We start from the raw sequence: 13,513 nt of genomic DNA on the forward strand, positions 1-13,513 counted from the left end.
ATGCGACACTTATGTGAAAACGTTTCAGTCTGATAAGCTCGAACCCAAAGCGGATAAATGCATCTTCATAGGATATCCAAAGCAGTTGGGTACATCTCCTATCTCAGATCCCGAAGCAAAGTGTTTGTTTCTATAAACGGGTACTTTCTCGAGGAAAGGTTTCTCTCAAAGGAATTGAGTGGGAGGGTGGTGGAACTTGATCAGGTTATTGAACCGTCTCTTCAACCAGCGTGTAGCAAGGCGCATGAAGTTGTTCCTGTGGCACCTACACCAATTGAAGTGGAAACTGATGATGGTGATCATTGAGCTTCGGATCAAGTTACTACAAACCCTCGTAGGTCGACAAGGTCGCGTACTACTACAGAGTGGTACGGTAACCCTGTCTTGGTGGTCATGTTGTTGAACAATAATGAACCTACGAGCTATGGAGAAGCGATGGTGGGCCTGGATTCCGACAAATGGCTGGAGGCCATGAAATCCGAAAAAGGATCCATGTATGAAAACAAAGTGTAGACTTTGAAAGAACTACTTGATGGTCGTAGGACTATTAAGTAAAGATGGATCTTTAAAAGGAAGACAGACGATGATGTTGAAAAGTCACCATTAAGAAAAGCTCGACTTGTCGCAAAGATGTTTCCGACAAGTTTAAGGACTTGACTATGATGAGACTTTCTCAATCGTAGCGATGTTAAAAGTATGTTGGAATTATGTTAGCAGTTGTTGCATTATTTGTGAAATATTGCACATAGGATGTCAAAACATTGTTTCCTCGACGATTTCCTTGAGGAAAGGTTGTATGTGATACAACCAGAAGGTTTGTCGATCCTAAGGATACTAACAAGTATGCAAGCTCCAACGATTCTTCTGTGGACTAGTGCGAGCATCTCAGAGTTGGAATATACGCTTTGATGAGATGATCAAAGCTTTTGGGTTTGTACAAGGTTTATGAGAAACTTGTATTTCCAAATAAGTGAGTGGGAGCACTATAGAATTTCTGATAAGTATATGTGGTTGACATATTGTTGATCGGAAGTAATGTAGAATTTATATTAAGCATAAAGGGTTGTTTGAAAGGAGATTTTCAAAGGAAGACCTCGATAGAGCTACTTGAACATTGAGCATCAAGATCTAAAGAGATAGATCAAACGTTGAATAGAACTTTCAATGAAATGCATGCCTTGACAGGTTTTTGAAGGAGTTCAAAATAGATCAGCAAAGAAGGAGTTCTTGGCTGTGTTGTAAGGTGTGAATTTGAGTAAGACTCAAAACCCGACCACGACAGAAGAAAGAGAATGGACGAAGGTCGTCCCCTATGCCTTAGCCATAGACTCTAAAGTATGCCATGCTGTGTACCGCACCTGATGTGTGCCTTGCCATGAGTCTGTCAAGGGGTACAAAGAGTGATCCAGGATTGAATCACTGAACAACGGTCAAAGTTATCCTTAGTAACTAATGGACTAAGGAATTTTTCTCGATTATGGAGGTGATTAAAGAGTTCGTCGTAAAGGGTTACGTCGATGCAAGCTTTGACACTAATACGAATAACTCTGAGTAGTAAACCGGATTCATATAGTCGAGTAGATATTTGGAATATTTCAGAATAGTACGTATTAGCAGCATCTATAAGATGACATAAAGATTTGTAAAGCTCACACGGATCTGAAAGGTTCAGAACCGTTGACTAAAACCTCTCTTACAAGCAAGACGTGATCAAACCCCAGAACCATATGGGTGTTGGATTCGTTAAAATAGTGATGTGAACTAGATTATTGACTCTAGTGCAAGTGGAAGACTCTTGGAAATATGCCCTAGAGGCAATAATAAATTACTTATTATTATATTTCTTTGTTCGTGATAATCTTTTATTATCCATGCTATAATTGTATTGAATGAAAACATAAATACATGTGTTGATACATAGACAAAACAATATCCCTAGCAAGCCTCTAGTTGGCTAGCTAGTTGATCAAGGATAGACAAGGTTTTCTGACTATGTGCAAGTGTTGTCGCTTGATAACTGGATCACATCATTAGGAGAATCATGTGATGGACTAGACCCAAACTATGAACGTAGCATATTGATCGTGTCATTTTATTGCTATTGTTTTCTGCGTGTCGAGCATTTATTCATATGACCATGAGATCATATAACTCACCGGCACCGGAGGAATACCTTGTGTGCATCAAACGTCGCAACGTAACTGGGTGACTATAAAGGTGTTCTACAGGTATCTCCGAAGGTGTGCGTTGAGTTAGTATGGATCAAGACTGGGATTTGTCACTCCGTGTGACGGAGAGGTATCTCGGGACCCACTCAGTAATACAACATCACACACAAGCCTTGCAAGCAATGTGACTAAGTGTAAGTCACGTGATCTTGTATTACAGAGCGAGTAAAGAGATTTGCCGTTAACGAGATTGAAATAGGTATGCGGATACCGACGATCGAATCTCGGACCACATAGTTGCCCACGCGGCCTCGTCGGCCGCCATCCATGAAGGGGTTCGAGGCAGCCGTCCCGGCATCCAAACTATCCACTACGTCGCGCTGGTCGTATCCCCACTTTCCAAGACCATGAGAAAAAGGGGAACGTCATCGAGCCATGGCCGCTGCCTACCACCACCCGGACTTTGCCACGGTTGCGTCACGTGAGGGTGGGGAAGAGGGATAAGGGGGCAAGGTGGGGCTAGGGTGCCCCTCTGGCACGACACACCTGGCCAAACGGACCGTGCTTCCTCGGCCGGCCCAGAAGCACGGCGGCCTGACACGACACGGGCTAATCCGGACGTGCCTAGGCCTCAAGGTTGGGCACGCGGGCCGACACGACACACATTATTTAAGATTTTTTAGTTTTTATATCATAATAGGTCAAAATCGATCAAAAATAGCCTAACGGATCAAAATCAGGCCAAAGAATAGCCTAAAGGGCCAAAAGTCTAACAGACCAGCGGGCCTGACATTGCCGACGGGCCAACACGTATAGATCCCGTGTTGTGACTGGGCCTGAAGGCTGCACACGTGGACCGACACGATACGGTCTGGCTAATATTCGTGCCTGGACGGGCCGTGCCGTGCTGGCCATTTGGCTAGGATTGCCCCGCGGTTGCGGCGTGGATGCTTTGTGACTCATACTTTAGAGTTTTCTAATTTTCTTTTGAAATGTAGTTCCCTCTGTCTATAACTTTGCTTAAGCAGCATGCGCCCATTGTTTCTTTTCTCCACGAAAATGCAACTCCTCCTCACGCCTAATCTCGGGATGGATCAAGTGGCTAAAAGCAACCCGCAAGCTGAAAGCAGTCCATGGTATCAAAGTCCAGATCATGCATGCTGCAAACAAATAAAAAAAAGGGCGTCCAGATCATGCATGTCATATGGGTCCAAGGCTCCATGTGGCACGTGAGATCCAACTTAGAAAAAGGGCAATTCATCAGCACCGGACAAAACACCGGCCGGCCCAAGCGCGCCAATCCCTCGCTTGACAACCAAACCCTACATCACACACGTCACCCCGTCCCCACCCGTCAGCGAGACCTCCACCCCACCCTAAAAGCCGAGCACGGCGTCTCGCGCTCGCCGGCCCAGCGCCAGTGCAGCGGAACCCGCTCTGGAAACCCGGGAGAGGAGAGGAGCCGCAAAAGCACACGGCGCATCCACCCCCCGCGATTCCACGGAAATTACGGACGCGTCCCCGGACGAGTGGGAGGGAGGGAGGGAGTAGTGGTGGCGGAGGCTCCGAGGAGCGAGGATTGGCCAGTGGTCTCTCTCTCTCTCTGTTTTCGCGGGCGGGTCCTAGATGCTCCCGTGGGCGACGGCGGCGGAGGCCGAGGCGGCGCTGGGCCGGCCCATGACGCCCGCGGAGGCGCTCTGGTTCCGGTGGACCGCCGGGACGCCCGACTACGGCCTCTACTGCCTCAACATCCTCTTCCTCCTCCTCGTCTTCACGCTCGCGCCGCTCCCCGTCGCGCTCCTCGAGCTCCGCGCGCCGCGGGCCGTCGGGCCGTACAAGCTGCAGCCCCGGGTGCGCCTCTCGCGGGCCGACTTCCTCAAGTGCTACGGGGACGTCATGCGCATCTTCTTCCTCGTCATCGGACCGCTCCAGCTCGTCTCCTACCCCGCCGTCAAGGTTCGCTTCTCTCTCCACCCTCGTTTTCCTTTTCTGCCCCTCTCCCTCTCTCTCTCTCTCTCTCTTAATGAACGATGAATCTGCGCAATGCCGTGAGAGATTTGGGGTCCCATGGAAAAGATCGAATGCTCTAGCGCTTGCAGGTTGGGGGAATTCCCAGGTGTCCTTTTGATCTCGGTGTACGGACGGCACTGTGCTAAATTTGAGGAATTTATGGCCTGGGCTCTGCTCCAAAACCATCGGCATTTCAAAATTTCCTCTATTTTCTCCACGCGGCCTTGGCAAAAACGAAAGACTGGTGTAGCACTTAGGATGAAACAATAATAAATTTTATCCTCCTTGATTTGATTGATCACTGCAGATGGTGGGGATCCACACCGGACTGCCGCTGCCGTCTCTGGGGGAGATGGCGGCGCAGCTGGTGGTCTACTTCCTGGTCGAGGACTACCTCAACTACTGGATCCACCGGCTGCTGCACGGTGAGTGGGGCTATGAGAAGATCCACCGGATCCACCACGAGTACACCGCGCCCATTGGCTTCGCAGCGCCATACGCTCACTGGGCAGAGGTGCTCATACTTGGCATCCCCTCCTTCGCTGGCCCGGCCATTGCACCAGGCCACATGATTACCTTCTGGCTCTGGATTATACTTCGTCAGATGGAAGCCATTGACACACACAGCGGGTAAGGAGTTTCAGTACTTTCTCCCTTGAGATTACTTTTATTGTGCAGCCACTAACCCCTCTATAACTAAATAGCTAGCTCCCACTCTATGTGACGATGTATGCAATAATGGCAAAGTATATACTCCTATGGTGCTAGTGACGGATGGCTTTGTAATAAATGAACTCGTTGGATGGTTGCGATGTTAGCTGCATGGGTCTACGTCTGAATTAGTTGAGTTATTGATTAGTTGCTTACTTAACGTGAGCCAAACTATTACTATTTCATCTAACTTGAATAACCAACGACTGAATTGACTATGGATTCTGATAACTCGAGATGCTTTTATTTGGTTATATGATCCAAAAAGAAAAAAAGAAAGGTTTTAACAAGCCATGAGAAAATAAAGTAAAGTAACCATATGTTCTGTTTGCATAACGTGTATACGCCACGTCATATAGAAATATGGGAGGTTTTCTTAGGAATACAGTTCTTTGTTCATCTATAACTAATTAACTATATGAAAGGAAGAACCTGGTAAAGAAGAATCTGAAGCAATGATCTCTTAACTCTCTTCTTAATCAATGAAAATGGCAAATCTTTTGCCTCGTTTTCAAAAAAAAAAAACGATCTCTTTTGTAGGACAAAACTAACAAACAAACTCTACATTTATTCGGGTTTTCACCCAGTTGTGTTTCAATTCATGTGACTTGATTATTTTGGCCAAAGTATCTTATGTTTCTTAATTATAATTTCACCCTGCTATGGAAAAAGATACAACCTACAATTCTTGAAGAAATGATATGCATGAACAACTAGCTAGAAGATGCCACATCTAATCCTTTTTTTAGGAGATAAGCCTTGTTTTATTTTAATTTTTGTATGGTTATCATTACTGTGACCAGTGATACTGTCTATGACTACCCCCCCCCCCCCCCCCCCCCCAAGATATTTCTGAACTTTATCTTTTCATTTTGCAGTTTTGATTTCCCATTCAGCCTGACAAAGTATATTCCGTTCTATGGAGGAGCAGAATACCATGATTATCATCACTACGTTGGAGGCCAAAGCCAGAGCAATTTTGCTTCGGTTTTCACGTACTGTGATTACCTGTATGGGACCGACAGAGTAAGTTTTCCCCTTCATCGCACAAAGGCGCTATTCAAAATCTCAGGAAGCTCAAGATTTCTAATGTAGATTATCTTGTTCTTTCAGGGCTACAGATTCCACAAGGCTTACTTAGCAAAGGTAGTTTTTTAAAACTGGTTATATCTTCTTCTGTCGTTACTTATACTTTACTTAAGAGTTAGTATCGTGCAGTTTTTTCAATTTGCAAAACTGCCAACTGTAGCTGATTTTATTTTATTTTATTTTCTTGTTCCCCTGCTTTAAATAGTTGAAGGACCTGGAGCCAAGCGACGGCAAGAAAGAAGATGCCAATGGATTCAGTTATGCGAAGTTGGATTAGATGGTCTTATAGAGTGCATCCTCAGTGTCTCCCTGATGATCTTGTTCAGTGATGGCATTGTGAAAATAGTTATGTTGAGCTGGGCGTGTGTAGTAGCTTTTGTTCTGTGATTTTTTCTGTTTTCTTGCAAGCGTGGTGAACGTCCTGGAACTGAGTACTCCCCTGGAACTTGTTACGCTGACCAATAATACTTTTCAGATAGCCTTTAAGCGAGCTTGCTATCTGCATATATGTCATAGCCTTTAAGCGAGCTTGCTATCTGCATATATGTCATAGCCTTTAAGCGAGCTTGCTATCTGCTATATGTCCGCGGATTGGCGTTCAATCTCCCCTAATAATAAAGCGCGGAGCGCTTCTGGCGTCCGTCGTCGTGGCGCTTTTACAAAAAAGCCCTCCTGTTTTCTAGGAATCAACCCGCGGTACGTTTTTAAGTGGTACAAACAGAAAAACGTTTTGTTTTTATAGAAACGCCCCTGTAGTTTTCGGAATTCAACCCGCAGACCATTAATCAAACACATCACGCCAGATCCCCTTCCTCTTCCCCACGCAGCATCTACCCGCCGTCGGGCTTCCACGCTGTCTCCAACCTCGTCCTCGGCCCGTTCCCGATCCACCTCGTCAGCATCTACCCGCCCCCGCCGCGCGGCCTGGGCCTCGTGCTCGCCGCCGTCCGTGCGGCCCTCCCGGCATACCTCTCCCGCTTCTTCCCCTTCGCCGGCCGCGTCGTGCGCGACCCGTAGACCAACGTCCCCGAGGTCGCCTGCGACAACGCCGGCGCCGAGCTCGTCGTCGCCGACGCCGCCGGGGCACCCCTCGCCGCCGTCGACTTCGCGCGCGTCGACCGCTCGCTCGGGAAGATCCAGATCCCGTTCGACCCGGCGTTCGCGCTGTTGCTGCAGGTGGTCCGGTTCGCGTGCGGGGGGTTCGCGCTCACAGTTGCCACCAACCACCTCCTCGCCGACGGCCGGGCGTTCGTCCTGCTGCTCAATTGCCTCGCGGAGATGGTCCGCGCCGGCAGCGGGGGGCTCTCCCGCGGCCCGCTGCTCGACCGGTCGTCCCTGCTCGCCCCGCGGTCTCCGCGTGTCGACGAATGGAATTTGAGATTTCTTCCCACTATTCATGAGCTTCAGCTTGTGCTCTAATAGGCTGATGCTTCCTCTCTAAGAGAGTATTTTCAGTACATGAAAATTATGAGAAATCAGATGTGCTTCGTGTTAGCTGTTTCGCTATTGAAGCATGAAGAAAAGGTTAATTAAATGACCATTTGGGGTGTGAAAATATACCCTTTGAATCATATTGACTGGTGCCTTTGTAAGAAGAGAGTAAAATTGCTCCAAAGTTGCTTCTTCCAAGGTATACCAAGTGGCAGGAGTTCTAAAACTGGCGAATAGATGTATACGGATAAGCTGCAGGGAGAAAATACAAATTTGATCCTGATATACTATAGTGTCGCATGATGCTTCAAATGGTAGCTTCAATCGAATAGTTCTAGATTTTTCAGCAATTCATCCCATCCAGCAGTTTGATAGATTTTTTGTAGACTAGAACCAATCTTATGATATTTATTTGCCATTCCAAAAAAAAACAATTGTGTGCCAAACTGAAAACAATTGGATGTTGATGTAATGTCGAAGTTCACCATTAAATGCTTGTCAGGGATGTGTGATATTGTTTTTCTCCCGTTGCAACGCACGGACATGTTTTGCTAGTAAGAAAAATATGATTAAGTTTATGCGCTTGATGGTCATACTGAATTTTACAAAGTCGTGTCTATGAAAAAAAAATGTACATCCATTCCAGCTCACTCGTGAGCTCCAGTTATAAAATTGCACAGCATCACTAACAACGTTCTAAACTTTGGGAGCATAACACAATATGACCTGCTACCTCTGTAAAGAAATATAAGAGCGTTATAAGAGCGTTTATATAGTTAGCTCTTATATTTCTTTACTAGCAAAAGGGCCCGTGCGTTGCAACGGGAGAAAAAAAATATCATACGCTTTTAATTTTTTATAATTATTTTGATTTATTAAAATCATAAACTAACTAACTGATGTAGTCAATCCTACCCTATTTTGTTCAGAAATCATCCCGTCCATTGTTAATTCCACCATGATGAAAAATTGAACGGAACAAGCAAAGCAAAACAAAGAGGCTACGTGAATTGATCAATGGATTGTTATCTTATTTCACTCATGGGGTAGAGAATATGAGATCAGATGACAAACTGAAGGTGGTGTTCCATTCTCTGTCTCTACAACAATGCAGTCTTACATTCAATACATTCATTCATTAGCAAACAAATCCCCATAAAACAAAATTTCTTGCCGGTGCTTGGCACACGGTTGGAGGCATGGGAAGGGGATCTCACCAGATGATGAGTTCCTGCCGGAGGAGGGGATACGATGAGGGGAGCAAGGGTTAGGCGCCTCTATCTGGCCATAAGGAGTCGCCGTTGCCGCGCCATAACCTCGGAGTTCCCCGTGTGAGCCATGGAGGCCCGCCTCCACCTGCAAGTACTTCGCTCAGCCGTGCCTTATCCGCATGCCGCCGCCGTTCTGCATCGAGCAGACGCATCATCCCCAGTCGTAGCTGTCGCGTTGATTTGATCCAGAAGCTGTGCTCGAGCGTCGAAACGGGGGTAGCAAGCGGGCAAAGGTACGGCCGCGGAGGCGGATGGGTTGAGATTGACAGCAGTGGTGGTTGAGGTCGGCCGCGGCGACGAGTGATGTGGTAGCGGCCTGGGCACAGGCCAGGGTGGACCAGGGTCGACACGATGCGCTCGAGCGCCGCAACGGGGCAGTGAGCGGGGAGAGGTACGGCCGCGGAGGCGGGTGGGTTGAGATCGGCAGCGGTGACGGTTAAGGTCGGCGGCGGCAAGTGGTGCAGCGACGGTCTGGGCACAGGGCAGGGTGACCCAGGGTCGACGGGAGGAGGCGATGCGTACGGGTATAATTTTTTCAACGAATCGTTTTTTCTTTTTGCGTTGCAGATACTTTTTGCGTTGCAGATAAATGATGGAGCACGGGTTGAATAACAAAAATTACAATAACTTTTTTTATAAAAATACCGCGGTGGGTTTTTCAACGAAAGCAATAGCCGTTTTATTATTAGGTATAGATGTTAGCTCTTATATTTCTTTATGGAGCGAGTACCAAATTTGGAAACAGTTGCCTCAAGAAAATGTGAAATAACATTCAAAACACGGTGAAGACCATGAAACTTGTAAGTATTAAGAATTTATAAGATAACACACTATTTATATAGATCCATTCTCGACAGAATGAACCAGTTAAGATAGCTGAAATCACAATTTACAGATAAGCACTTGGTATTCACTAATCCATGAAAATAGTTATTATTCAAAACACAGGGAGATCGCAAGGGAGTCTGATCTGAAAAGGCCCTAGAAGCCATTCAGTAACCACGAGAGTAACAAGTTGCAGAAAGCTAGAAACAACTGGAATACTTAATCCCTTGACATTCAAAAACATGAAGAATGTCAAAATGATGATTCATAACACGATCGATCAAAAGGACCAGTCATCTGGAAGAACTCTTGGTAGTCGTTCAGTAACGGCGTGGAGGGAACCGGTCCAGGAGCCTCCCAGATGGACACTCGTAAGCCATGTGACCACGACCACCACAGTTGTTGCAGATCATGAAGGCGCCACCCATGCAGTCACGGCTCATATGGCCAACCTGGTTGCAGGCCCGGCAGACCATGTCACTGTAGCCACCACGGAAGAGAGCACCGCCGCCACCACGGAAGGGAGCATCGCCACCACGGAACAGAGCATCGCCGCCACGGAACAGAGCGTCACCGCCACGGAACAGAGCGTCACCACCACGGAACAGAGCATCGCCGCCACGGAAGGGAGGAGGCCCACCCCTCTCGTTGATTTCGTCGGATTTGGGGCATTGACGGGCCAAATGCCCTGCAACATGGCACAGGTTGCAAACAGGATCATTGGTGCAGTTACGGGCAAGATGGCCACTCTTCCTACAGTTGTTGCAGGCCTTCTCGTTGGTGCACTCCACAGCAATGTGCCCTGGTTTGTAGCAGTTGTTGCAGAGCTTTACTTCTCCAGGCAGCATTGGCGGAGCAGTGCAGTCTTTTGCAATGTGGCCTGATTTGCCACAGTTGCGGCATATCCCTTCATTCGGGCAGGCATTAGCCATGTGCCCAGGCTCTTTGCAGTTCCAGCAGAGATCTTTGGAAGAACACTCAGCTGCAATGTGCCTGCAGAAATTTAAAAATTGAGTGGGCAATGTTTTTGCCTCAGAAGGAAGGCAGAGGATGTACTATGCAGGCTTTCCTGGTCACATGGAAGAAGACCTATGTACAACTTAAACTTCACAATTTATCATGTGCTGGTCATTTTTATGGTGGTTATGATCTACGCACGGTTCAAGCTTCAAGTATCATTATTTATTAACCACCACCTTCTGATAATATATTTGCATCCAGAATAAATTATGACAAATGAGCCAAATCCTTGTATACGGCACTTGCACTAAAAAGGTACTAACATAAGATGATTACAAATGACTTAAGACAGAGGTGACACGCGTATTGTTTTGAGGGAGGTGGGGGGATCTTGAATAAATATCAATTCACGCTGACACTAGATTTCTCATTAAACATGACAAGAACATAAGGTGCCTCAAAATGGTTAAGCATGAACAAATAATTGCAACCATTAATCATGGTAACCCAACGTCAAATATGCACTGGAAAACAACTAGGTCTACTGAGAGTATAAAAAGCATGAAAACCCCACAGGAAAAGAATGCAATAAATAGTTACACGATGATGGACAGAGTTCCAGATACAATACGGCATACAACAGCAAATAACTCCAACCAACAATTATGGTAATCTGATGTAAAATATGCACTAGAAACAAGCAGAGCTATTGAGAATATTGAAAGCATTGGAATCATTATGAATAAGAAGTCAAGAATACAATAAAATGTTGCTACACAATGGAAGATCTTAACATGAGCTAACATATAAGACTGCAAAATCTCAGATCCGCATGACCAAACAAGTAATAGTCCTTACCCTGGAAGGCCACAGGCATGGCAGACAGACACATTTGGACAATCTCTAGCAAAATGCCCTGGACGCTTACAGTTGTTACACAAATCACTAGCAGACCTGCAGTACAGTAAAGGAAATAATTAGAGGATACACAGACCCCTGCTACCATCATAGAAACCAGGACTAGTGTAAGGCCTCTTCAGGTAGCATTATGGCCAACACAAACGGTTAGGAAAGAAAAGCAGCAACGCCTGATATACGATGCCAAATGTTCACCATGTTTCATTTAAATAAGGCGGCTCAAACCTGCTTGGACCACGGCGGCTGTCCCTGTCTCTCCGGTATGGTGCGTCACGATACGAGGTGCGTTCAGTACGCATCCTGCGGTCCCTTGGCGGCGGGCTTCGGCTGCTCATCGTCAACCCTTCCTTCTAAATCTCCTGACTCCAAGCTCCCACCAAACTGTATCACCACACGTCCAAACCACAAAATCACCACAACTCACCCTGCTTCCTTCCTCCCTTCCTTCCTTCCTTCCTGTCGACAACAAAACCACAGGCTGAAATCCAACCCCATGAGGCCAACAACCATCATCATCCTCTACTAAGCACGCTGAATCCAACAGCAGGTCGCACAAACTTCCCCAACTTTCCGCCATCAACATTCATGACATGTAAGCACCCCCCCCCCCCCCACATATTAATTTGTCGCGATGCGAGGGTTTCCTTCCCAGACAACACCGCCACCAATTCACAGCCTACAAATAAATTTTTACCACCTGACCCTACAGCCATGAACCGTCCTACAACCACCTAATCTAAGCACGAAGGATTATCAAGATAGAAGCGGATCAACAGTTCCACCACCTCATGCTCCTATCGTGTGTTTTTTAAACATCACCGGGGGGGCAAACTGCCCACCTGAATTTTCCTGCTCCTATCGTACAAAGCCCAGTTTCAGCGAAAGAAAACCTAGGGACGGCGACCACATCGGGAAACAGCAAACGGGTTCACATCTACTCAAGCAACGTACGCGTACACATATATACAGCTAATAAAGGGACGAAATCTCGAGGAAGATAATCGATTTCTGTTAACACGGCGCAAATTAGGGGCAGGTGAAGTCGACGAAATCCGAGGCTTACCTAGGGTACGGATCTCCGGCAGGGAAGAGGACGACCGAAGAAACCCTACGAGTCGGACGAGCTCCGATCGAGGTCAGCGGGGGTGAAGCGGCGGCGGCGACGGAGAGAGACAGCGGCCCCGACTCGCGAGGCTGGATTGGATTGGGATTGGGTTGGTCTGAACGCCTACACGGTCGACCGGTTTAGGAAGACGACGCAGATCCAGGCTATAAGAGGGGGCACGTGATCTGCCTAGCCGTCGGATCTCCAGTGGACGGCTCAAAGAGAGCGAGCCCCTCTCGTAGAAGACTAGAAGTCGTAACGCAAAGTTAAAAAAAGCTGTGGCGCTCGTGGGCCGGAAGCCCGGAATCGAACGGCGAGTCTTGGGCTTGGACCAGGATGTCTCTCGCCGGCTGCAGCGGCGGCGCGGGGCCGGCGACGTGGACGCCGACGTACTGCACCGTCGTGGCGGCCGACACGTCCGACTTCTCGTACCTCGCCTGCCCGGCCTGCGGCCGCCGCGCGCTCCCGGGCCACCCCGAGGGCCCCCCCTGCGGCGCGTGCGGCGGGCCCGCCCCGGCGCGCGCCTACCGGCTGCTCCTCTCCGTGGCCACCCACGACCGCATCTTCCCCGTCGTCCTCTTCGACCGAGCCGCGCGCGCCCTGCTCGGCTGCCCCGCCGACGAGCTCGCGCGCCTCTTCGCCGCGCACCGGGGCGCCGCGCGCGCCGCGGCGGACGCCCTGCAGGGGGAGATGTGCCGCCTGGCGCTGCGCGAGCCCACCAAGGACGGCGCCGAGCACCTCCGCGCCGTCTCCGTCGTGCCGCTCCGCGACGGGTTCCGCCCGGTCGTCGACACCCTCAGGACGTTCTACTCGCGCGCCGGCGGCTGACCGCCATGCTTAGATGGAGCGTACGTGTTCGATGAAATGCTTCGATGTGTCCTGCTCTGTAGTATTGCGAACTGTACTACCAACCAATGATCTCTGCAAAGGTCTCTTTCTGCCAGATTGCGGTCAAAATTTCACGAGTTATCATCTGATTAAAATCCATTTGTGCACTTACTTGGAAAAATGTCAGCGTAATGTGC

The 13,513-nt window shown here is 48.2% G+C and overlaps 3 protein-coding genes across 3 annotated transcripts; 2 read left to right on the forward strand and 1 right to left on the reverse strand.

The window, feature by feature from the left end:
* Nucleotides 1–3,596: 3,596 nt before the first annotated feature.
* On the forward strand, nt 3,597–6,464 carry LOC123437834 (very-long-chain aldehyde decarbonylase GL1-10). Its single transcript, XM_045115735.1, has 5 exons — nt 3,597–4,124; nt 4,486–4,808; nt 5,768–5,915; nt 6,003–6,035; nt 6,184–6,464. Exons 1-5 carry the CDS (start codon nt 3,795–3,797, stop codon nt 6,253–6,255), a joined length of 906 nt encoding a protein of 301 aa, XP_044971670.1. The 5' UTR covers nt 3,597–3,794; the 3' UTR covers nt 6,256–6,464.
* Nucleotides 6,465–9,568: 3,104 nt separating this feature from the next.
* LOC123437866 (DNA-binding protein HEXBP-like) lies at nt 9,569–11,839 on the reverse strand. The gene is made up of 3 exons (XM_045115737.1): nt 11,609–11,839; nt 11,324–11,419; nt 9,569–10,498 (listed from the first exon to the last, which is right to left on the reverse strand). The coding sequence occupies exons 1-3, from the start codon at nt 11,716–11,718 to the stop codon at nt 9,826–9,828; spliced, it is 879 nt and encodes a 292-aa protein (XP_044971672.1). The 5' UTR covers nt 11,719–11,839; the 3' UTR covers nt 9,569–9,825.
* A 985-nt stretch (nt 11,840–12,824) lies between these two features.
* Nucleotides 12,825–13,487, forward strand: LOC123399326. Its single transcript, XM_045093742.1, has one exon. The coding sequence runs from the start codon at nt 12,825–12,827 to the stop codon at nt 13,314–13,316; it is 492 nt and encodes a 163-aa protein (XP_044949677.1). The 3' UTR covers nt 13,317–13,487.
* The last annotated feature ends 26 nt before the right edge of the window (nt 13,488–13,513 follow it).

The sequence above is a fragment of the Hordeum vulgare genome, chromosome 1H (genome assembly GCF_904849725.1).
Source record: "Hordeum vulgare subsp. vulgare chromosome 1H, MorexV3_pseudomolecules_assembly, whole genome shotgun sequence".
Taxonomy (NCBI): domain Eukaryota; kingdom Viridiplantae; phylum Streptophyta; class Magnoliopsida; order Poales; family Poaceae; genus Hordeum; species Hordeum vulgare.

What these genes read in the sequence shown, in the direction of transcription:
- LOC123437834 (XM_045115735.1), top strand. Translation starts at nt 3,795, where the DNA reads ATGCTCCCGTGGGCGACGGCGGCGGAGGCCGAGGCGGCGCTGGGCCGG. An exon ending in GCCATTGACACACACAGCGG is followed by an intron (nt 4,809 to 5,767) that starts GTAAGGAGTTTC and finishes TTCATTTTGCAG; the next exon opens with TTTTGATTTCCCATTCAGCC. An exon ending in ACAAGGCTTACTTAGCAAAG is followed by an intron (nt 6,036 to 6,183) that starts GTAGTTTTTTAA and finishes TGCTTTAAATAG; the next exon opens with TTGAAGGACCTGGAGCCAAG.
- LOC123437866 (XM_045115737.1), bottom strand. Translation starts at nt 11,718, where the DNA reads ATGAGCAGCCGAAGCCCGCCGCCAAGGGACCGCAGGATGCGTACTGAA. An exon ending in AGCCGCCGTGGTCCAAGCAG is followed by an intron (nt 11,420 to 11,608) that starts GTTTGAGCCGCC and finishes ACTGTACTGCAG; the next exon opens with GTCTGCTAGTGATTTGTGTA. An exon ending in CATGCCTGTGGCCTTCCAGG is followed by an intron (nt 10,499 to 11,323) that starts GTAAGGACTATT and finishes AAATTTCTGCAG; the next exon opens with GCACATTGCAGCTGAGTGTT.
- LOC123399326 (XM_045093742.1), top strand. Translation starts at nt 12,825, where the DNA reads ATGTCTCTCGCCGGCTGCAGCGGCGGCGCGGGGCCGGCGACGTGGACG.